Source organism: Salvelinus sp. IW2-2015, linkage group LG4p (genome assembly GCF_002910315.2).
Source record: "Salvelinus sp. IW2-2015 linkage group LG4p, ASM291031v2, whole genome shotgun sequence".
NCBI classification, from domain to species: Eukaryota; Metazoa; Chordata; class Actinopteri; order Salmoniformes; family Salmonidae; genus Salvelinus; species Salvelinus sp. IW2-2015.
In genome coordinates, this window is record NC_036841.1 from 3,679,331 (window position 1) to 3,704,751 (window position 25,421).

Below are 25,421 nucleotides of genomic sequence, written 5' to 3' on the forward strand. Positions count from 1 at the left end.
AGACAATGCAATTGGGGTCGCTATACTGATCGTGGCATTAGGCCACCACTGCGTAGTGGGTAAACTAACGTTACGTAAAAGGAAACAGTAGTGGGCGGTCTCACGTACCGGCTTTCATTTGATTCGCTCAGCTTTCTCTTCCTCACCAGTGAACCTATTGAATGCATCTGGGAAGTCGGACAATGCTGAAACCGGGGACAGTGCCATATCAACACTTTAGCAACCAAGAACATTTTGCACAAAATTGTTTTCTTATTGAATAAATTAGACTTAGCTTGCAGGTCCAGCACATGCCAAAAAATACATGAAGAGTACCGTTTAACACCATCAAGGACACGTTGTACAGGTAATGCAGATTTATAAATTGTCCTTAAATTGATACATTATGTAACGCATTGCATGATTTCAAATGAACTCTATTGTTTTGCTATGTGATGCCAACCGAGCACAAATGTATTGCAGTGAAAACGCAATCTGGCAATGGCATTCATTACCGTTTGCGCGCATGCAATTCATTTTTTCTCGAGGAGAGTGTTACGCAACAGTTCAATTGCGGGATGATTTTCTCCAAGGCCAGGGTGCTGTTGTGTTCTTTGTTTCTACTGCCAGCTCCTAGAACTAAACGTTGCACCAACAGACTTGGTTATTTCGATGTAATTTTTAACAATAGATGATGAAAGGTAAAGTTGTTAAATTCAGTGGTGGAAAAAGTACCCAATTGTCATACTTGAGTAAAAGTAAAGATACCCTAATAGAAAAGGACTCAAGTAAATGTCCCACAGTAAAATCCTAGTTGAGTAAAAGTCTAAACGTATTTGGTTTTAAATATACTTAAGTATATTTTAGCAATTACATTTACTTTTGATACTTAAGTATCAAAATTTAAAGTTTAAATAATTTCAAATTCCTTATATTAAGCAAACCAGACGGCACCATTTTTTAAATTATTTTTTATTTACGGATAGCCAAGGGCACGCCCAAGGGCACGCTTCAACGCTCATAGTTTACAAACGAAGCATGTGTAAATCCGCCAGATTAGAAGCAGTAGGGATGACCAGGGATGTTCTCTTGATAAATGTGTGAATTAGACCATTTTCCTGTMCTGCTAARCATTCAAAATGTAACGAGTACTTTTGGGTGTCAGGAAAAATGTAGGTAGTAAAAAGTACATACTGTTCTTCAGAATGTAGTGAAGTAAAAATTGTAAWGTAATGTACAGATACTCCCCCAAAAAACGACTTAAGTAGTACTTTCAAGTATTTTTACATAAGTACTTTACACCACWGGTTAAATCATCAGATTGTTGCACTGTATCTGTCAATGAATCATGTATGGTACAGATACTATCGCATGCTTGAGCTGATCACATTATCTAATTTTTCATGTTGTCGCCAAATGTTCAGCCTGGTCTCATAGTTAGACATAACATGGTAAATGTAAACTCTGGACACTGAAATCAGTACGATACAGTATGTTACGTTTGGTATGGTTACAAAAGACAGAAGGTTACTTAAGGCAAAAACGAAAGGAGGGTGATTGGTCGGGATGGGTGGGCATTTTAATGCAAATGTCTAGCAACTCAACAGTTGTGTGTTTGAATCTCATCACAGACAATATTAGCAACTTTGCAACTATACTGAACAAAAATATGAACGCCAAGTGTTGGTCCCATGTTTCATTAGCTTAAATGAATCTACAGGTAGCTAAATATTAACCAACTAGGTTCAAAGTTAGCTAACATTAGGCTATAACTAGCAACACAAATGGCTCTGAGATACGAATACTATTACTACACAGATCATACACGTAACGTTAGCTAGCTAGCTAACAGTACGCCTTAACTTGCAATTGCATTTTTTTYCTGACAAAATTAGAAACGTAGAATATCTGAAAATGTAGCTAGCTAGACTCTCTTACCTGAATACATGGATGAACGCTTCTCCATTTGTCACGGATGCCATGGTTGCCCTTAGTTTGAAGATGTAATTAATTGTACAACAACTTTCTGTGTTCTCTTTTCGACTCCCTCCGCATTTGCAATCAAACGTCTGAATTTTCTCCATCTCCTTAGCTATAACACTCTGCTTCCATAGGGTATTGAGTCCTCCAGAAAGTGGAGAGCTATCTTTAAAAAAATATGTGTTAGTAAAGATTACTCACTGAGCAGCTCATTATAGACAGAAGCGTGATACATGGCAGACCAATCCAAACTCATCTCTTGGCATGTCCAGCCCTACCATTATCTCATCCAATCATGGCTAGTGGGAAGGTTCCTGCTGTTTTCAGTGGCTAAAACAAGTAAGCTCATAATTTAACAATTTGTATTCGTATTTACAAATGGCATACACATTTGTTATTAAGGCACATGAAAGTTCCAGAAGGCATTTTTGCCAAAAAAACGCATTTTGATTTAAAAAATGCCTCTCCTGTGAAGTAGTGATGTGCAACATATGCCTAGTTTCCTGAAATAATTCACAAATGTGGTGTTTTGTCACACAACACAATGCTACAGAGGACTCAAGTTTTGAGGGAGTGTGTAATTGGCATGCTGACTGCAGGAATGTCCACCAGCGCTGTTGCCAGAGAATTGAATGTTAATTTCTCTACCATAAGTCGCCTCCAACGTTGTTTTAGAGAATTTGGCACTACGTCCAACCGGCCTCACAACCGCAGACTACGTGTAACCACGCCAGCCCAGGACCTCCACATCTGGCTTCTTCACCTGCGGGAGGGATCATCTGAGACCAGCCACCCGGACAGCTCAACAGATGAAACTGGGGTTTGTACAACTGAAGTATTTCTGCACAAACTGTCAGAAACCGCCTCAGGGAAGCTCATCTGCATGCTCATCGTCCTCACCAGGGTCTTGACCTGACTGCAGTTTGGCGTTGTAACTGACTTCAGTGGGAAAATGCTCACCTTCGATGGCCACTGAAACGCTGGAGAAGTGTGCTCTTAACGGATTAATCATGGTTTCAACTACTTGGCAGATGGCAGAAGCATCTTATGGTGTCATGTGGGTGTAACCGATGTGAAATGGCTAGCTAGGTAGCGGTGGTGCGCGCTAGCAGCCTTTCAGTCGGTGATGTCACTTGCTCTGAAACCTTGAAGTAGTGGTTCCCCTTGCTCTGCAAGGGCCGCAGCCTTTGTGGAGCGATGGGTAACGACGCTTCGTGGGTAACTGTTGTTGATGTGTGCAGAGAGTCCCTGGCCCGGGTCAGGGCGAGGGGACGCCATAAAGTTATACTGTTACATTGATGCTGTTGACCCGGATCACTGGTTAGTACTCTGCGGAAAAGGAGGAGGTCGAAAGGGGGGTGAATGTAACCAATGTGAAATGGCTAGCTAGGTAGCGGTGGTGCGCGCTAGCAGCCTTTCAGTCGGTGACGTCACTTGCTCTGAAACCTTGAAGTAGTGGTTCCCCTTGCTCTGCAAGGGCCGCGGCTTTTGTGGAGCGATGGGTAACGATGCTTCGTGGGTGACTGTTGTTGATGTGTGCAGAAGGTCCCTGGTTCACGCCCGGGTCGGGGCGAGGGGACGGACTAAAGTTATACTGTTACATGGGCAAGTTGTTTGCTGATGTCAACATTGTGAACAGAGTGCCCCATGGTGGAGTTATGGTATGGGCAGGCATAAGCTACGGACAACAAACACAATTCAATTTAATCAATGGCAATTTGAATGCACAGAGATACCGTGACGAGATCCTGAGGACCATTGTCGTGCCATTCATCCACCACCATCACCTCATGTTTCATTATGATAATTCACTGTCCCATGTAGCAAGGATCTTTGCACAATTCCTGGAAGCTGAAAATGTCCCAGTTCTTCCATTGCCTGCATATTCTCCAGACACATCACCCTTTGAGCATGTTTGGGATGCTCTGGAACGATGTGTATGACAGTGTGCTCCACTTCCAGCCAATATCCAGAAACTTTGCACTGCCATTGAAGAGGAGTCGGACAACATTACAAACGCCACAATCAACAGTCTGATCAACTCTATGTGAAGGAGATGTGTCGTGCTGCATGAGGCAAATGATGGTCACACCAGATACTGACTGGTTTTCTGATCCACGCTCCTACCTCTTTTTAATGGGTATTTGTGACCAACTAATGCAAATGTGTATTCCCAGTCATGTGAAATCCATAGATTAGGGCCTAATGAATTTATTATAATTGACTGATTTCCTTATGAACTGTAACTCAGTAAAATATTTGGAATTGTTGTATGTTGTGTTTATATTTTTGTTCAGTGTACATAGGGGAAGGGTTAGCTAACATGCTAACTTTAACCGAACTCCTAACCCTAACCACTAGCCTAGCTAACATTAGCTACCTAGCTAACGTTAAGCATTAGCCACCTAGCTAACGTCAGCCACAACAAATTGGGTGTTTTTTAACATATCATACCTATTGCAAATTCTTAACATATTGCATGAATTACAATTCATAACACATCATACGAATTGTAATTCGTAACATATACGAAATAGATGATGGACATCCACAAATTAATACATACCATACAAAACAACATATCATACGGAGGGAGACAGATTTACGTTTACTATGTCCAGGTTGAAATGTTAGCTAAATGTCAAAGAAAGTGTAAGTGATTTAGGCATTCAAAAATRTATATATTTTCAGTATCAACCAATGTTATTGCATGCATATTAGTATTAACGCTCAATGCATATAGCAGTTGCAGATATTACCATATTCAATCAAAACCGTTATCTGGTTTTCGGGGGAATGATTCTCAGAAGATATCAAATTTTATTTGTCACATGGGCCGAATACTACAGGTGTAGTAGACCTTACAGTGAAATGCTTACTTACAAGCCCTTAGCCAACAATGCAGTTTTAAGAAAAATAAGTGGTAAGAAAGTATTTACTAAAATAAACTGAAGTAAAAAAAAAAGCGAAAATTAAGAAAATAGAAAAATAACTAATTAACAAAGAGCAACAATAAAATAACAGAGAGGCTATATACAGGGGGTACYGGTACAGAGTGAATGTGCGGGGGCAGAGGTTAGTCGGGGTAATTGAGGTAATATGTACATGTAGGTAGAGAATAAATAGAGAGTAGCAGCAGTGTAAAAAAAGGGGCTGGGGGGGACARTGCAAACAGTCCGGGTAGCCATTTGATTAGCTGTTCAGGAATCTTATGGCTTGGGGGTAGAAGCTGTTAAGAAGCCTTTTGGACCTAGACTTRGTGCTCTGGTACTGCTTGCCGTGTGGTAACAGAGAGAACAGTCTATGGCTAGGTGGGCTGGAGTCTTTGACAATTTTTAGAGCCTTCCTCTGACACCRCCTGGTATAGAGGTCTTGGATGGCAGGAAGCTTGGCCCCAGTGATGCACTGGGCCGTAYGCACTACTCTCTGGAGTGCCCTGCGGTCGGAGGCCGAGCAATTGCCATACCAGGCGGTGATGCAACCATTCAGGATGCTCTCGATGGTGCAACTGTATAACTTTTTGAGGATCTGAGGACCCATGMCAAATCTTTTCAGTCTCTTGAAGGGGACTAGGCATTGTCGTGCCCTCTTCACAGCGGTCTTGGTATGTTTGGACCATGATAGTTCGTTGGTGATATGGACACCAAGGAACTTGAAGCTCTAAACCTGCTCCACTAAACCTGGTCCTCCTTTTCCTGTAGTCCACAATCATCTCCTTTGTCTTGATCACGTTGAGGGAGAGGTTGTTATCCTGGCACCACACTGCCAGGTCTCTGACCTCCTCCCTACAGGCTGTCTCATCGTTGACGGTGTTGTGTCGTCTGCAAACTTAATGATGGTGTTGGAGTCGTGCTTTGCCATGCAGTCATGGGTCAACAGGGARTACAGGAAGGGACTGAGCACGCACCCCTGAGGGGCCTCCGTGTTGAGGATCAGCGTGGCAGATGTGTTGTTACCTACCCTTACCACCTGGGGGGCGGCCTGTCAGGAAGTCSAGGATCCAGTTGCAGAGGGAGGTGTTTAGTCTCAGGGTCCTTAGCTTAGTGATGAGCTTTGAGGGCACTATGGTGTTGAATGCTGAGCTGTAGTCAATGAATAGCATTCTCACGTAGGTGTTCCTTTTGTCCAGGTGGGAAAGGGCAGTGTGGAGTGCAGTAGAGATTGCATAATCTGTGGTTCTGTTGGGGTGGTATGCAAATTGGAGTGGGTCTAGGGTTTCTGGGATAATGGTGTTGATGTGAGCCATGACCRGCCTTTCAAAGCACTTCATGGCTACAGACGTGAGTGCTACGGGTCGGTAGTCATTTAGGCAGGTTACCTTGGTGTTCTTGGGCACAGGGACTATGGTGGTCTGCTTGAAACATGTTGGTATTACAGACTCGGTCAGGGACAGGTTGGTCAGTGCATGCTCTGAGTACACGTCCTGGTAATCCGTCTGGCCCTGTGGCCTTGTGAATGTTGACCTGTTTAAAGGTCTTACTCACATCGGCTATGGAGAGTGTGATTACACAGTCGTCCCGGAACAGCTGATGCTCTCATGCATGCTTCATGCATGCTCAAGTAGTTAAGGCTTTGCTTTTCCCTTCTCATGACCTCTGTAACTGTATACTAGTGACAAATTGAATTACTTGTTATCTGATGCACTTTCAATGTACTGTCCTGTTCAAATAGAACTTACCACTGTCAGTTAAACAATCAATTATGTTTTTGTCTCTCCTGCATGCTTTTGTTTCAGCATAATGACAACTTTATCACAGACAAAGGAAATCTTCCGGAGAGCAGACGCTGTGTGCTTTGATGTTGACAGCACTATTATCAGAGAAGAAGGCATTGATGAGCTAGCCAAATTTTGCGGGGTTGGAGATGCTGTCACAGAAATGTATGTTGTGTAGCAATTCATAATGATTTTAAGATGAAAAGCATGTGCTTTCTTCTCTCGTTTATCTAGGYCCATCTACATTCCCCTGTAAATTTCTCTGTGCCATAATTTTCTACATGTTATGTTCTAAATGTTTCATTCTCAACATATTTGTTGAGTACATTGAAGTTTCTCTCATTTCAGGACTCGCAAGGCCATGGGGGGSTCAGTGACTTTTAAAACCGCTCTGACAGAGCGCCTGTCAATCATCCGATGCTCGAGGGAACAAGTGAACAAACTGATAACTGACCACCCTCCCCAGTTGACGACAGGTATTAAGTAAGTGGTTGCTGATTTCAATTGGTCTATTTTTTTCCTACTCAACACTTTCATTATTAGCAGAGGCTATTGTAATTTTATCATCATTCGCACATAAAAATTGTTGAACTTCCAGTAGTCTCTTCAAGCTGGGTGTCTAACCTCAAGTTGCACAATTGCTTATGAAACCTGTACTAATTTCTGCATGTTGTAGAATAAATGGACACAATTCCATCCATTGTCCAGGGARCTTGTTGATTCTCTGCACCAGCGCAACGTGAAGGTGTTCTTGGTCTCTGGCGGTTTCCGCTGTATCGTGGAGCATGTTGCCACTCAACTCAGCATTCCCCTCCATCACGTGTATGCCAACCGCCTCAAGTTCTACTTCAATGGTAAGAGCAGATCAGAGCAGCATCAGAATCACCTCACACTGTTGCAGGGATGAACTGTAGTTGATTACTGTATGATCATTAATGTTTGAATATTATGGGTTATTTTGGTTTGACGACTGGAAGCAAAAACGGRTGGCTATCTTCTCACTCCAGTATCGCTGCACATTGTACATTTGGTATTGGCACTGACCYTGCATATATAATTMTTGTGTTTTCTTTATTATATACAGTACCAGTCAAAGGTTTGGACACACCTACTCATTCAAGGGTTTTTCTTTATTTTTATATTTTCTACATTGTAGAATAATAGTGAAGACATCAAAACTATGAAATAACACATATGGAATTATGTAGTAACCAAAAAAGTGTTAAACAAATCAAAATATATTTGAGATTMTWCAAAGTAGMYACCCTTTGCCTTGATGACAGCTTTGCACAATCTTGGCGTTCTCTCAACCAGCTTCACCTGGAATGTTTTTCCAACAGTCTTAAAGGAGTTCCCACATATGCTGAGCACTTGTTGGCTGCTTTTCCTTCACTCTGCAGTCCAACTAATCCCAAACCATCTCAATTGGGTTGAGGTTGGGTGATTGTGGAGGCCAGGTCATCTGATACAGCACTCCATCACTCTCCTTCTTGGTCAAATAGCCCTTACACAGCCTGGAGGTGTGTTGTGTCATTGTCCTGTTGAAAAACAAATGATAGTTCCTCTAAGCGCAAACCAGATGGGATGGTGTATCGCTGCAGAATGCTGTGGTAGCCATGCTGGTTAAGTGTGCCTTGAATTCGAAATAAATCACAGTCAGTGTCACCAGCAAAGCACCCCCACACCGTCGCACCGTCACACCTCCTCCTCCATGCTTTACGGWGRGAACCACACATGCAGAAATCATCCGTTCACCTACTCTRCGTCTCACAAAGACACGCRGTTGGAACCAAAAATCTCAAATTTGGACTCATCAGACCAAAGGACAGATTTCCACCGGTCTAATGTCCATTGCTTGTGGTTTTTGGCCCAAGCAAGTCTCTTMTTTTTTTGGTGTCCTTTAGTAGTGGTTTCTTTACAATTTGACCATGAAGGCCTGATTCACACAGTCTCCTCTGAACAGTTGATGTTGAGATGTCTRTTACTTGAACTCTGTGAAGCATTTATTTGGGCTGCAATTTCTGAGGCAGGTAACTCTAATGAACTTATTCTCTGCAGCAGATGTAACTCTGGGTCTTCCTTTCCTGTGGCGGTCCTCGTGAGAGCCAGTTGCTTGATGGTTTTTGTGACTGCACTTGTAGAAACTTTCAAAGTTCTTGACATTTTCCATATTGACTGACCTTCATGTCTTAAAGTAATTATGGACTGTTGTTTCTCTTTGCTTATTTGTTCTTGCCATAAAATTGTCTTTTACCAAATAGAGCTATCTTCTGTATACCACCCCTACCTTGTCACAACACAACTGATTGGCTCAAACGCATTAAGAAGGAAATAAATCCCACAAATTAACTTTTAGCAAGGCACACCTGTTAATTGAAATTCATTCCAAGTGACTACATCATGAAACTGTTTGAGAGAATGCCAAGAGTGTGCAAAACTGTCATCAAGGCAAAGGGTAGCTACTTTGAATAATCTAAAATTATAAAATATATTTTCATGTTTAACACCTTTTGGGTTATGTGTTGTGTTATTTCAGTGTTGATGTCTTCAATATTATTCTACAATGTAGAAAATAGGAGAAATATAGAAAAACCCTTGAATAAGTATGTGTCCAAAATTTTAACTGGTACTGTATATTTTTTATTTGCATTAGTTATACACTGCTCAAAAAATAAAGGGAACACTTAAACAACACAATGTAACTCCAAGTTAATCACACTTCTGTGAAATCAAACTGTCCACTTAGGAAGCAACACGGATTGACAATAAATGTCACATGCTGTTGTGCAAATGGAATAGACAACAGGTGGAAATTATAGGCAATTAGCAAGACACCCCCAATAAAGGAGTGGTTCTGCAGCTGTCTCTTATACACATCTAGATGTGTATAAGAGACAGGACAACAGGTGGAAATTATAGGCAATTAGCAAGACACCCCCAATAAAGGAGTGGTTCTGCAGGTGGTGACCACAGACCACTTCTCAGTTCCTATGCTTCCTGGCTGATGTTTTGGTCACTTTTGAATGCTGGCGGTGCTTTCACTCTAGTGGTAGCATGAGACGGAGTCTACAACCCACACAAGTGGCTCAGGTAGTGCAGCTCATCCAGGATGGCACATCAATGCGAGCTGTGGCAAGAAGGTTTGCTGTGTCTGTCAGCGTAGTGTCCAGAGCATGGAGGCGCTACCAGGAGACAGGCCAGTACATCAGGAGACGTGGAGGAGGCCGTAGGAGGGCAACAACCCAGCAGCAGGACCGCTACCTCCGCCTTTGTGCAAGGAGGAGCACTGCCAGAGCCCTGCAAAATGACCTCCAGCAGGCCACAAATGTGCATGTGTGTGCTCAAACGGTCAGAAACAGACTCCATGAGGGTGGTATGAGGGCCCGACGTCCACAGGTGGGGGTTGTGCTTACAGCCCAACACCGTGCAGGGCATTTGGCATTTGCCAGAGAACACCAAGATTGGCAAATTCGCCACTGGCGCCCTGTGCTCTTCACAGATGAAAGCAGGTTCACACTGAGCACGTGACAGACGTGACAGAGTCTGGAGACGCCGTGGAGAACGTTCTGCTGCCTGCAACATCCTCCAGCATGACCGGTTTGGCGGTGGGTCAGTCATGGTGTGGGGTGGCATTTCTTATTGGGCCGCACAGCCCTCCATGTGCTCGCCAGAGGTAGCCTGACTGCCATTAGGTACCGAGATGAGATCCTCAGACCCCTTGTGAGACCATATGCTGGTGCGGTTGGCCCTGGGTTCCTCCTAATGCAAGACAATGCTAGACCTCATGTGGCTGGAGTGTGTCAGCAGTTCCTGCAAGAGGAAGGCATTGATGCTATGGACTGGCCCGCCCGTTCCCCAGACCTGAATCCAATTGAGCACATCTGGGACATCATGTCTCGCTCCATCCACCAACGCCACGTTGCACCACAGACTGTCCAGGAGTTGGCGGATGCTTTAGTCCAGGTCTGGGAGGAGATCCCTCAGGAGACCATCCGCTACCCCATCAGGAGCATGCCCAGGCGTTGTAGGCAGGTCATACAGGCACGTGGAGGCCACACACACTACTGAGCCTCATTTTGACTTGTTTTAAGGACATTACATCAAAGTTGGATCAGCCTGTAGTGTGGTTTTCCACTTTAATTTTGAGTGTGACTCCAAATCCAGACCTCCATGGGTTGATAAATTTGATTTCCATTGATAATTTTTGTGTGATTTTGTTGTCAGCACATTCAACTATGTAAAGAAAAAAGTATTTAATAAGAATATTTCATTCATTCAGATCTAGGATGTGTTATTTTAGTATTCCATTTATTTTTTTGAGCAGTGTACTATTTTTATATTGATTACTGCACTGTTGGGTAGCGCTTGCAAGTGAAGCATTTTACTGTACTTAATAAAACTTGAACTTAACTTCAGAGGGCTGGTTTCAGCCAAGCAAGCAGTAGATTGGCCTCTACAGGGAGGAATTCTTTACTATTTCAAACCGTAATATTTTCCTCCTAGGTGAGTATGCTGGCTTTGACGAGACCCAGCCCACATCTGAGAGTAATGGGAAGGGGAAGGTGATCAGCATGCTCAAGGAGAAGCACGGCTTCAAGAACGTGGTGATGATTGGCGATGGAGCCACAGATCTGGAGGCCTGTCCCCCTGCAGTAAGTGTTTTGTCAATACATTTTAAGACAGGTGACAAGCTAGTATTTAAAGCTGTTATTTATGTAATCTCCAGCTTTCTGTCATAGAATACTTTATCGATCTTGTGAAGGAAATTTGTATTTTTTCTCTGCTCCCAACACTCAGACACCACAGAAACACACACAACACATTTTAGGTAGAGCAGTGTTAACAGCAGAGCAGTGCCTGTGGAGGAGTTAATTATTAAGTGCCTTTTTCAAAGACACAATTACAGGGGTTTTTCATTAGGAACCAAACAGAAGCAAATGGAACGAACCGGGGAGGAACCTACCTGAATTTGTCCAACTCAAGTTTGCATTGCAAAACRTTTTGCTACGGTCTGCGACTAATGAATACTGAATACACCCCAGTACCAGATTGTCAGGTGTTAAAGGCAGCTATAATGTAAAGTAACACTGGAATAATGGACACTGGTTGCCTTTTAAGCAATTTTCCTCAGCACATTGTTTTGTTTTTCAGAATGCATTCATTGGATTTGGTGGAAATGTGGTCAGGCAGCAAGTGAAGCAGAAAAGTTTGTGGTACGTCACAAGTTTTGGAGAGCTGCTAAAAGAACTGGAGAAGATTTAACAAAGACATAACACACAAACCTGAAACCTCTTACAACTATTGTTACTAATGCTAACATCAGTGTTTTATTTTTGCTAACATCAGTGTTTTATTTTCACCTAATGGTGTGCCTTTTTTGGTTTTATCCAGTGCACACTTTTTCTTCCTCCAGTCAATAGATTTTTAAATTTTTTATTAAAAAAAATGTTTTAATTAAAATGTTTCCACAACAATAGTGTCTTCTTGGGTATGACCCTTGTTGATTTTTCTACTAGAGAATATAATTTTAAAAAATTCAGGTTAACCAAATGTTATTCTTTTTGGAGGGATTTGAGCAGGGTTGGAGTCAATTCCATTTCAATTCAGTATAAATTWAATTCCGGAATAATTGAATTGACCCCAATCCTGGATGTTTTAAACTGCACTTTTGTGGTTTTGTCCTCATTTCAACACTTTAGTGGTCAGGATAATACAACTACTGCATTGTACAATATGTGCCATCAAATGTGCATGTATAGATGTTTTAATTTTGCTATTGACACTAATAATAGTAAAAGTGTAATATGCAGTTCTGAGTGTGCGTGGTCATTTAATTGTTTGTTTTCTTGTGTCAGACTCATGGTACCATCCACTAAACAATGACAAACACATCCATATTGTACTGGCTAGCACATAGTCCGGCAACAAAGGGCAGCAGTTTCCAGTTACCAGAGTTTCTCTTTGAATAACTTTGTGCTGACAATTCTTGCCACCTTTCATAAATACCCTGTAAATCAGGGAATAAAAACTAGTATGAGGCATGCTACTATCAACCCTTAAACATCTTTTAAAATCATAATGAGTAGCAGCATGACTCCACAATTAGACTTTCATTTCAGTACATTGGTAGTTGTACCTGGGCACAGAAATATTMCATGATAATATTAGACTTGTGGTTTACCACTTTACAGAACAGATTATTCATTATGSCTAACCGAAAACATGTTAGATCTGATAAAACTGGACAATCCAGGCAATATCTTCTCCACAAGGTTAAAACAAGCCATGTTCACTAAACCAGTACAATAACACGTCAAGATAATTGCAGATGAGAAAGAAATAGGGAGGATGCCCACGATTGCAATCAATACATGTACTTSAAAAAATTCACAGAAGACATTTAGGGTTAAAATAGGCATGGGCTTTAGCTCTGTATTCATCATACCAGTTCTCAAATAAATCCCAAGTTTATTTTTTCGCGTACAGAACAGCAGATGTTAATGTAGGTGCAGCGAAATGCTTGTTTCTAGCTCCAGCAGTGCAGTAAATGTCTAACAGTACAATACTAATACACAAATTATCCCAAGAAGAAATAATCCCGCTCAGTGCCTTCACTTAAAAGTTACATAATTGACCATTAAGTAGATATTCTCTGTTGACAAAATACAGTAACAATGCACTTTTTGCCATTCGGACTGTCTTTCTAGCACTCTGTTTTAATCAGTAACAGCATTTCTTAGATCAGATTTCATCCAAAAGTGTAATTTTGCAATGCAACAATGTGATTCATATATTTACATTAAATAAACAAAATAACCGCTAAATCACACATTGTGCATCTATAGTGATTTTTTTTTTGTCAAGTCGTGCCCCAGTTGCCCAATTCTTATTCACTGCAAACAGAACACACTGCTAGGCTAGCCTTCTTTCCAAAGCAGCACTTTGGTTGGTTCTAAAAAAATATATACTAGATCAGCTGTGGCCAAGTGACCAGTGTTAATATGACCCAGTATGTTGGACATCAGTTCTCCACCCAACCACTATCAGGAGGTTTCAATATGCTGATTTTGCCCATCCTGTCTCCCAAGGACAAAAAAGCAGTGTTAMGCTCTCGTGCCAGCGCCTTACAGTTCTTCCAATTATGGAAAGAGTATTTTAGCCAACAGTTTCAAGATGGGATACGATATTTTAACCTCCTGTGTCTCAGTGATGTTTTTTGAGTACCAAATATTGCTTGCTGGTGCAAAGTCAGAAATGGGTAAAGTAAAAGACAAAMMMMAWMWSAGRGGGGGGTTGGTTGGCAACATTAACTAGAGGTTGAGACCACGGCAATGAGATTCTTTACTTTTTGTTACATTTAAAACAGGTGAGGTTTGGCATTCGRCCTTCTGTGTTCTCTCTTAGGTTACTGCAGTGGGGAAGCCTTCATTGGGATCATGATTCTGGAGTCCATATGCTGAATGAGAGGAACTGAAACAGAGATACATGATCAGATGAGAGTCCAAAGTAATTCATAGTGTGCACACTTTTTAAATGAAAAAACTATGTGAAAGTACACTGCATAACTGATTTTGCTGACCTGTATAATACACAACCTCATCCCAACCCTCATGTTGCCAAGCTGCGTTCCTTGTGGCTTCTCTGGCCTCAAGGTCTTTGTAAGCTGAAATTAACAATCAAACACTATTATAAAATTAATGTTAGTCTTCTTTTAGAAAAAGAATAACAGCTTTGTATATAAGATAGCCTAAAAGCCTAGTACGAGAGGCTACAAGAATTTTAGATCTGTGTGAATGAACGAGAGGAAAGGAGAGGAGCGATACAGCTGGTCTGCCTGGCCTCACCCCAGAGGTGGTGCACCATGTAGAGGTTTCCGATCTGGGAGAAGAACCCTCCGACAGCCTCACTATTGTGCTGGCGGTAGCCAATAGCTCTGGCCCTTGGGAAAACAACAAGGCCAATCACAGCATCAGTCACAACAATTCCCCACAACCAATGCTTCATCTTCACATTTTCTCAATGCCACCCCATGCAGATTATAATTTTTMTATCTATTTAACCTTACTTTATACAGGTATTCAATTAAGAACATATTCTTATTTGTCATGATGACCTGTCAAAGAGGCGAGCACAGCAGCCATATACAATTATAATGGGCTACTGTGCACATGGTGTCTCAACCAATGTTGACTGTTTGGACACTCATTTGACTACTCATACGGTTTGATTGAACTTGCTTGAAAACTATCATTCCAGTTTGGCAGAACCGGTTGGCYATACAGACAGTTGGATTGGATGTACTCATGCATTGAGACTGCTAATTGTATGGTGTGGGGTTGGAGATATTTCATKATTGGCTCTGAACCAGTCCCATTAGTCATCGTATATACAATCATATCAATTCCAATCATGTACAGTAATTTTGATTAGCCAAATCATACTGACTTAATTCATGTTGCTCATGTTGTTTTAACAATGTGGCATGACTTTTTTCTTTTAAATGACATTTTCCCCAATTAGAATTGATAATTCTGAACAATTACTGAATTAAATMAAATCAGAGAGAGTACGCACAGTCACAAATTAAACATATTTTGGCAGACAAGTTTGAAGAATTCAGAACAATTAATTAACATTGAAATATAGAATATTTGTCATAAACAAACAAATGTTTTCAACATAAACCTGAGAGAATGGAGTCATCCAGGCTCATAGGCTCCTGTTGAAAGTAAACAACTAAATTCAATCTGAAAATAGCAAGGACAATAGTATAATCTCCCTTTAAGTCCTGTGCACTCTGGGATCTAACAGAGTATCAAAATAGCGTCTCTCTGGAATAGCTTTTATTAAGGAGAAAGTGGGGAAKAAAGTGTTAACCGAAAAATAAACTATATGCTGAAAGTAAAGATGAGTAATTCAAATGTCATCAGATTGCCTTACCAGTAATTACCCCACTCAATCATGGTGCCAGGCTGGAAAAAGGAAACATGAGAAAAAAATGTTTTGTATTTTACAGGAATATCAAAGTGTGACACAATTTCCTCCAAGATTCAAAATTAATCATAATGTCCCTTTCACATGGATTGCAATATAAGCCTACATTTATGAACATAATGTTTCCATAGAGCATACACAAACTCTCCAATGTTTATGTCAACAATTGCCCACCTTTTGCATTATCTCATGGTGATTCATATTTGTTCAGCAATATAGCACCATCCTAAACTAAACCCCTAGTAGTACTATGGTTAATGAGGTTTAGTCACTCAGTACTCACTCTGAGCTGGTAGGACCTGAGCTCGTAGATGTTGGGTCCCTTCCTGGGGATGGGCTCRTTCCAGAAGCTGAACTCCAGGAGCAGTTGGTTCCTACGAGACAACAGCATCTTTCCTCTCTCCTCCCGGTACTTCATGAACTCCTGTGGATGAACGTCAATCTGGGTGTCAACCTCACATCAATAAGCACATATGATACCGCACTGTCTATCTAGAGAAGGGTTCTTTAGCTGTAGATTATAAGCCAGGGGTTATAGTAGGGCTGGAGCAAAARCCAGCACACCCAGTAGCTCAGTATATGAGTTAATGTGACAGGCAACCTCAGACAATACTAGCATATGAAGCTATATTCTAGAATACTATATTCAAAGTGAAGGCTTCTAGATGGTGCCGGGGAGGAATTGACAGCCATGGAACAGTTTGTTACCTTGTTCTGCCGAAGTTTGCTCATAACCTCAGTCAGAGCTGGGTATCCTCCTCTATACCGCCACATATGTACTGGAAAAACACACAACAGCAATTATTTTGCAAAGCAATAAATAATAAGCATATTCAGAGACATATCCATAATCTTTCTGATAAGTGTAAGGGCATTATTTCAGCAATGCAAAACCAACAGCCAGGTAACTATGGACAACATGTGTAGACATGACATGGGTAGGCTGGGGTTAGGCAACACTGGTCCTGGAAAGGTAGATGTCTGCAGGTGCTRAGCAATTAGTGCTTTTWRAGGTCGCTTTGGTTTCGGTTCGACTATAAATCACAGTTTTAGATTATTTAGGTTGATTGCTGTAACACAGAATAAAACAATTAATACAAGTCCCATGATGGTTGTGACTGCCCAAAGACTTCTTATTACTTAATAACCATTAAGTGATAAGCAGGTAGTGACTGCCMATTATTTTCCTTGAATACATTATTTCAGTTGTTGTGTATATTACATTTGTTTAATTTGATTACTTTATTATTTAATTCCAAGTCAACATCTCATCTCTATAGAGCTGCTGCCTATGCTTTCTGACAAAATCATTATTTTGTAGTTCTTCAAAGTAAATAAGGCATACTTTTATGACTGCTGAATACCAACTATTAATCACTTATATCATGTATTTTGAGGTAACAGCTGCTCTMTATATCACCTCACGATTGCTCATTCTTCTCTCTTCTGTAGCAGGCGTAAAAGAAACACAGACCGGCCAAGTATATGCACAATGGATTATGGTCATTGTAGCTAATTACCACGTTTTATGTGCTAAACTATGTAGAATATTGGCCTGTTGGAAACTACAACTCCCTACTACWTTGCACCGATCAGGCTGGATTTGATTTAACTCTAGAGAACCTGTGCAATGTGCGCATTGAGCTCACAGAAAAAAGCTAATGAAATGGTATTCAAATAATTGAACCAACATTCGTCAATTAGTTGCACAGGAGGCTGCTGAGGGGAGAATTGCTCATAATAATGGCTGGAAAGGAGCAAATGGAATGGMATTAAACACCTGTACATCATGTGTTTGATACCATTCCACATACTCCGCTCCAGWCATTAACACGAGCCCGTTCTCCCCAATTAAGGTGCCACCAACCTCCTGTGATTAGTTTTTAAAAAGTAAAAAAATAACCAACATTTTGGTTAATCGCGCAGCACTGTTTGCAGGCTTTGTTATTATTGCCAGGTGGGTGTAACGCCGACTTAATTGAATCATCATATCACTACGAAAATGTGCGAGACTGGTTCAATGAAGGCCATTTCTCCTGAACTAAGGTTGCATATCCCTACAGGTGTGCCAATTCCAGAGAATGTGCAGTTCAACTAGACTAGAAAGTGGAGGAGTGTGTACTCTGCTGCCAGCATTCTTACCAGCCTGGTCTTGCTCTCCATACCAGGTGTTCCAGGTACCCACCAGCTCACAGGGATAGTACTTATCATTATGGATAGATGGCAGGGTCTCCTCACTGTCAAGGGAAAACAATAACAAACACATTCTACCAGGGAGCCTAGCGGTTAAGAGCGTTGGGCCAGTAACCGAAAGGTCGGTGGTTCKAWTCCCTGAGTCAGCAAGCTGGAAAAATCTGYCGTTCAGCCTTTGACCAAGGCAGTTAACCCCCAACAACCACTGCCCCCCGGGTGCTGATGACGTGTAWGTCGATTAAGGCAGCCCCCCGCACCTCTGATTCAGAGGGGTTGGGTAAAATGCCGAAGACAGATTTTGGTTGAATGCCTTCAGTTGTGCAACTGACTAGGTACCCCCATTCCCCTTATAATAATTGTTTGATATATAATATAAAAATGTGACTTATGACTATAACAGATGAACTGTTATTATTGATGCCTGGATGCAATAATTTGATGTTAGCACAGACACYACTGCAGCTTTCTTGTCAGGTTTCTCTTAGGACTTCAACATACACTTCCCAGCTAAATAGAATGCTCTATAACAATCCCCATCCCAAATGTTTAAAATATGCATTTTGGCTGTGTCTTCTGTGTCTAAACCAGTTGTGCAGATTTTACGATAAGTAAAAGGTTATTATGATTGAGTCATCTTAAGTATAAGCATAGATAAATTATTCGACACACTGTTGCCATGCCAGTGTGTCAATTGCATCACAGGAATAAAACTGAAGACATTTTGGCTAAACTCTGCCCTTACGGAAAAACCACATGAATTTCACGTGCTCCTTATGTGACGTTAATTTGATAACATGTGGCAACATGTGATAACGTGTCTTTGGAACACATGTTTTCACATCATGTGATTTTCCACACATGAAAGCATGTGTTTTTTCTGTAAGGGTGCACAACCCACTGGTGACACCAGATGTGCAGTCATAATATCCCAGCTACTACTACTGTTTACCTTACATATCACACATACTCAACAACCAAATTAAACAACCATTTGGGACAGTACTACCCTCAGTATGGCTACTACTTGAGCGGCTTCAGGTATAAAGGTCTAGACTGAACAAGGTCCATTTTACTTACCAAAGCTGGTTGTAGGCATCCAGGCACTCTGGTTTCACATTATGGACTGTAACAGAACAAGCTCTATTAGACATAGTGCCCTCTGTGTTGGAAGGGGTTAAATTGGTCACACTTTACATTACAGTCAAGGTCCGTAAGTACAGTGAAACAAGTATTGTAATKACATATTTCTACACTATGCTTATGGTTATTACACTGCACTCAAAACTCAGAAATATAAAAAGTAATTTGGATTAAAGTGAACAAGTTACAGTAAAGCACAACTTACACTGGATTTTGTAGAGGTTGCTTTCCTCATTCTTGGTAAGCAAGTGGGAGTGGGCATCCTTTCTGGGATCAACTTTACGCACAAATAGCGACTTGAACCAACTGTCTTCACGACTCCTATGGTTTGACGCTGACAACCCCCTGGAGAAAAAAACACAGATGGTAGTGTTAATACACATGTGAACGGAGACATAAGTAAACAACAAGCATTGATAGTTACAGCTTGCCACAGACTACCACTGCTGCACATACAGTACACACGCGCAATCATGGTGCTTATGAACTAAAAATGATTCAAATAAAAACGATGCATCATTGACTAGTTGACATAAGGTAAAGAAATGCTGATGTAGTAACATAGTAAATTAATGTCATGCAAAATACAGTAAGCTACACTATATATATATATACATACACAAATGTGGATAACCCTTCAAATTAGTGGATTCGGCTATTTCAGCCACACCAGTTGCTGACAGGTGTATAAAATCTAGCACACAGCCATGCAATCTCCATACACAAACATTGGCAGTAGAATGGCCTTACTGAAGAGCTCAGTGACTTTCAACCTGGCACCATCATAGGATGCCACCTTTCCAACAAGTCAGTTTGTCAAATGTATGTCCTGCYCCGGTCAACTTTAAGTGCTGTTATTGTGAAGTGGAAACTTCTATGAGCAACGCCGCCACATAAGCTCACAGAACGGGACTGCTGAGTGCTGAAGCGTGTAGCATGTAAAAATCATCTGCGCTCAGTTGCAAATTGCCTCTGGAAGCAACTTCAGTACAAGAACTGTTCGTCGGGAGATTCATGAAATGGGCTTCCATGGCCGAGCAGCCACACACAAGCCTAAGATCACCATGCACAATGCCAAGCGTGTAAAGTTTTCGCCGCCACTGGACTCTGGAGCAGTGGAAACGCGTTCTATGGAGTGATGAATCACGCTTCACCATCTGGTAGTCCAACGGACAAATCTGGGTTTGGCAGATGCCAGGAGAACGCTATCTGCCCCAATGCATAGTGCCAACTGTAAAGTTTGGTGGAGGAGGAATAATGGTCTGGGGCTGTTTTTCATGATTCCGGCTAGGCCCCTTAGTTCCAGTGAAGGGAAATCTTAATGCTACAGCATACACTGACATTCTAGACAATTCTGTGCTTCCAACTTTGTGGCAACAGTTTGAGGAAGGTCCTTTCCTGTTTCAGCATGACAATGCCCCTGTGCAGAAAGCGAGGTCCATACAGAAACTGTTTGTCAAGATCGGTGTGGAAGAACTTGACTGGCCTGCACAGAGCCCTGATATCAACCCCATCGAACCCCTATGGGATGAATTGGAACGCCGACTGCGAGCCAGGCCTAAAACATCAGTGCTCGACCTCACTAAAACATCAGTGCTCGACCTCACTAATGCTCTTGTGGCTGAATGAAAGCAAGTMCCAGCAGCAAAGTTCCAACATCTAGTGGAAAGCCTTCCCAGACGAGTGGAGGCTGTTATAGCTGCAAAGGGGGGACCAACTCCATATTAATGCCTATGATTTTGGAATGAGATCTTCGATGAGCAGGTGTCCACATACTTTTGGGCATGTAATGTATATCCACAACAGTAGCCCTACCTTTATAATAATGACCTTGAGTAAGTGTAATAATAATTCACTGTTAGACAGACACGTACACTAGTAACTGGGTATGCCGTGCATTAACTTCAAGAATGTAACCATTTTAGAATAGCTCAAATTAGAAGGTGCACTAATTTGTAGCTTATCAAATAGACTACAGGCCAATAGTTCACTGGCTAGCTATTTATGCTAGCTTGCTAGCAGTCATTTGTTCAGGTTCACTCCTGAACACTTGCAGCATAGCATAGACGAGTCAGTGGGAGCCTCTATTCTCCAAACTCGTCAATGGAACAAAAGTCAGAACCCAAACGCTTTAAATCCTAAACGTGCAAAGTAATAATAGTCACACCTGGATAAAACGACGGTCTGTCCTGTTGACTGGGCCGTGTTTTTTGCCTGATTCAGGCCATTGCCAAATCTCTGAAGGACTCGCGTCGCCATCTTCCATTGATCACGCTGGAGCGTGTTCATTACGCCCAATCGGTTGCAAAACGTTTCTTAAACGGAAGCAAACGGAACAAACGGGGCGGGACTTGTCCAATAGAAGCTCTCGTTTTGTTCTGTTTGCTTCCGTTTGGTTCTTAAACGATAAACGGTTTCCGTAATGAATACACCTCCGTCTTATGCAAAAACACTATTATTACTTTGTCTACAATGAAGCCACCAGATGGTAGTAAAACACCAACAAATGAATGGTGTGACCAGGGGAGAACCACCTGTCCTCGGTACTATGTTACAGTTTTTACATACAAACTTAAAAAGGAGACTGGTGTGTGTTCCTCTTCTTTGTAGACTTCACTTCTTTTTTTTTTGCTTGACTGAATATATCTACTGTATTTTCTATGATTGGGGATAAATGGAAGACTTTATTAATGCATTCTAAAAATCTTTGATGACGTGCCTGTTCGAAATTCCCCTGCCTCCAGGACAGTCTACATCAGGTGACTGGAATGATATACTCTTTTTTTATGTACTCTTCCAACCGACGCTTGACAGACCTTCGTGTCTTAAAGTAATGATGGACTGCCGTTTCTCTTTTATTTGAGCTGTTCTTGCCATAATATGGACTTGGTCTTTACCAAATAGGGCTGTCTTCTGTATACCACCCCTACCTTGTCACAACACAACTGATCGACTCAAACGCATTAAGAAGGAAAGAAATTCCACAAATGTACTTTTAACAAGGCCCACCTGTTAATTGAAATTCATTCCAAGTGACTACCTCATGAAGCTGGTTGAGAGAATGCCAAGAGTGTGCAAAACTGTCATCAAGGCAAAGGGTGGCTACTTTGAAGAATCTCAAATACTTTTTTGGTTACTACACGATTCCATATGTGTAATTTCATAGTTTTGATGTCTTCACTATTATTCTACAATGTAGAAAATAGCAAAAATAAAGAAAAACCCTTGAATGAGTAGGTGTGTCCAAACTTTTGACTGGTACTGTATATACACACTACATGACCAAATTACCTGCTCATCAAACATCTAATTCCAAAATCATGGGCATTAATATCCAGAGTCCAATGGCGGCAAGCTTCACACCATTCCAGCCGACGCTTGGCATTGCGCATAGGGATCTCAGGCTTGTGTGCGGCTGCTCGACCATGGAAACCCATTTCATGAACCTCCAGTTCTTGTGCTGCAGAGGTAGTTTGAAACTCGGTAGTGAGTGCTGCAACCGAGGACAGACGATYTTTACGCACTACGCACTGTCCCGTTCTGTGAGATTGTGTGGCCTACCACTTGGCGGCTGAGCCGTTGTTGCTCCTAGACGTTTCCACTTAACAATGAGAGCACTTACAGTTGATCGGTGCAGCTATAGCAGGGCAGAAATTTGACGAACTGACTTGTTGGAAAGGTGGCATTCTATGACAGTGCCACGTCATAGGATCACTGAGCTCTTCAGTAAGGGTAATTCTACTGCCAATGTTTGTCTATGGAGATTGCATGGCTGTGTGCTCTATTTTATACACCTGTCAGCAACGGGTGTGGCTGAAATAGCCAAATCCACTCATTTTTAGTGGTGTCCACAYACTTCTGGACATGTAGTGTGTACAGTGCCTTCGGAAAGTATTCAGACCCCTTAATTTTTCCACATGTTGTTATGTTACAGCCTTTTCCTCATCAATAGTGGAGCAGGTTGAGAGCTTCAAGTTCCTTGGTGTCCACATCACCAACAAACTAGAATGGTCCAAACACACCAAGACAGTCGTGAAGATGGCACGACAAAGCCTATTCCCCCCCAGGAAACGATTTGGCATGGGTCCTCAGATCCTCAAAAGGTTCTACAGCTGCAACATCGAAAGCATCCTGACTGGAACGGGAATTGCTCGGCCTCTGACCGCAAGGCACTACAGAGGGTAGTGCGTATTGCCCAGTATATCACTGGGTCTAAGCTGCCTGCCATCCAGGACCTCTACACCAGGCGRTGTCAGAGGAAGGCCCTAAAAATTCTCAAAGACCCCAGCCACACCAGTMATAGACTGTTCTCTCTGCTACCGCATGGTAAGCGGTACCGGAGTGCCAAGTCTAGGACAAAAAGGTTTCTCAACAGTTTTTACCCCCAAGCGATAAGACTCCTGAGCAGGTAATCAAATGGCTACCCGGACTATTTTTTACACCTCTTTTACACTACTGCTACTCTCTGTTCATCATATATGCATAGTCACTTTAATCATATCTACATGAACATACTACCTCAATCAGCCCGACTAACCGGTATATAGCCTCGCAACTGTATATAGCCTCGCTACTATCATTTTTCACTGTCTTTTTACTGTTGTTTTTATTTCTTTACTTACCTATTGTTCACCTAATACCTTTTTTGCACTGTTGGTGTCACAATTGTCATAATAACTGGACCAAAGCGCAGCGTGATCTGGGTTCCACATCTTTTTATTACTATGTGAAACTCACAGCAAAACAATAAACAAACAAACGATACGTGAAGCTAATGCAGYKMWYACAGGCAACAACACAAAAACAAGATCCCACAAAAACCCAGTGGAAAAATGCTGCCTAAATATGATCCCCAATCAGAGACAACGATAGACAGCTGCCTCTGATTGGGAACCATACCAGGCCAACATAGAAATAACAAAACTAGAGTACCCACCCTAGTCACACCCCGACCTAACCCAATTTGGGAATAAAAGGCTCTCTAAGGTCAGGGCGTGACACTCCTCAGTAAAAGGCTCATGACAGGCCACTTGGACTTTGACAAATGGCACCTAAAGACTCTCAGACCATGATAAATAAGATTCTCTGGTCTGATGAAACCAAGATTGAACTCTTTGGCCTGAATTTTTTTTTATTTTACCTTTATTTAACTAGGCAAGTCAGTTAAGAACAAATTCTTATTTTCAATGACGGCCTAGGAATAGTGGGTTAACTGYCTATTCAGGGGCAGAACGACAGATTTCTACCTTGTCAGCTCGGGGATTTGAACTTGCAACCTTTTGGTTACTAGTCCAACGCTCTAACCACTAGGCTACCCTACCCCCCCCCCAAAAAATGCCAAGCGTCACGTCTGGAGGAAACTTGGCACCATCCCTACGGTGAAGCATGGTGGTCACAGCATCATGCTGTGAGAATGTGTTTCAGAGGCAGGGACTTAGAAACTAGTCAGGATTGAGGGAAAGATGAACGGAGCGAAGTACAGAGAGATCCTTGATGAAAACCTGCTCCAGAGTGCTCAGGACCTCAGTCTGGGGCGAAGGTTCACCTTCCAACAGGACAACGACCTTAAGCACACAGCCAAGATAATGCAGGAGTAGCCTCGGGACAAGTCTCTGAATGTCCTTGAGTGGCCCAGCCAGAGCCGGAATTTAACCCGATCTAACATCTCTGGAGAGACCTGAAAATAGCTGTGCAGCAACGCTCCCCATCCAGAGAAGAATGGGAAAAACTCCGCAAATACAGGTGTGCCAGGCTTGTAGCGTCATACCCAAGAAGACTTGAGGCTGTAATCGCTGCCAAARGTGCTTCAACTAAACACTGAGTAAAGGGTCTGAATACTTATGTAAATGTGATATTTCAGTTTTTTATTTGTAATACATTTGCAAATATGTTTTGTTATTGCGGGGTATTGTGTGTAGATTGTTGATTGATGTCGCCTATAGCTAAATCCGCCACTGGATAAGGCTTTGGTTGTATTTTCTGTGCGTCCATTTCCGCCTAGCCCAACCAACACTTTTACCTGTGCAGACGTGTGTGCTGGAACACTGTTAATGTGGGAGGCAACCTGTCTGCCTAGGGATACTAAGTTTGTCCCATTTGAGTTTTTAGGAAATATGCCTTCACTTCTTCAACTGTGTAGTGAACAGTTTTGACTCCTGAGCATTAAAAAAATATATGTAATAATTCTTTATTTTGGTTCTTTCGAACGAGTCTCCACYTTTTTATGGTCAGTTGGTGTGTGGAATTAACTGAAGGAATGGGAGGTGTTCAAGTCCAGGCTTTCTGGCGGTTGTAATTCTTGGCACATAGTACCAATCATGGTTTCTCAACAAGCCTGGGAACAGCTAGGCCTAGGCTACCTCTTTCTCCGAGTGGAATATGTTTTCAGTATCCAGAGTGACATGCTCTCAATGCAGTAAAA

The 25,421-nt window shown here is 41.9% G+C and overlaps 2 protein-coding genes across 4 annotated transcripts; one reads left to right on the top strand and one right to left on the bottom strand.

Annotated features, from left to right (window-relative positions):
* Positions 1-143: 143 nt before the first annotated feature.
* LOC111959061 (phosphoserine phosphatase) lies at positions 144-12,105 on the top strand. 2 transcript variants are annotated; one of them, XM_023980495.2, is made up of 6 exons: positions 144-346; positions 6,695-6,838; positions 7,022-7,156; positions 7,382-7,527; positions 11,177-11,325; positions 11,825-12,105. In XM_023980495.2, the coding sequence occupies exons 2-6, from the start codon at positions 6,699-6,701 to the stop codon at positions 11,933-11,935; spliced, it is 681 nt and encodes a 226-aa protein (XP_023836263.1). In that variant the 5' UTR covers positions 144-346; positions 6,695-6,698; the 3' UTR covers positions 11,936-12,105. The 2 variants fall into 2 exon arrangements, with proteins under 2 accessions (XP_023836263.1, XP_023836253.1); XM_023980485.2 differs by lacking the exon at positions 144-346 and adding an exon at positions 2,647-2,779.
* A 967-nt stretch (positions 12,106-13,072) lies between these two features.
* Positions 13,073-21,304, bottom strand: LOC111959074 (protein NipSnap homolog 2). Of its 2 annotated transcripts, none has more exons than XM_023980506.2 (10): positions 21,168-21,304; positions 19,206-19,345; positions 18,938-18,983; positions 17,810-17,904; positions 16,376-16,446; positions 15,951-16,091; positions 15,614-15,645; positions 14,518-14,612; positions 14,253-14,336; positions 13,073-14,143 (listed from the first exon to the last, which is right to left on the bottom strand). In XM_023980506.2, the coding sequence occupies exons 1-10, from the start codon at positions 21,287-21,289 to the stop codon at positions 14,079-14,081; spliced, it is 891 nt and encodes a 296-aa protein (XP_023836274.1). In that variant the 5' UTR covers positions 21,290-21,304; the 3' UTR covers positions 13,073-14,078. The 2 variants fall into 2 exon arrangements, with proteins under 2 accessions (XP_023836274.1, XP_070293623.1); XM_070437522.1 differs by having other exon boundaries at positions 17,810-17,946.
* Positions 21,305-25,421: the final 4,117 nt, after the last annotated feature.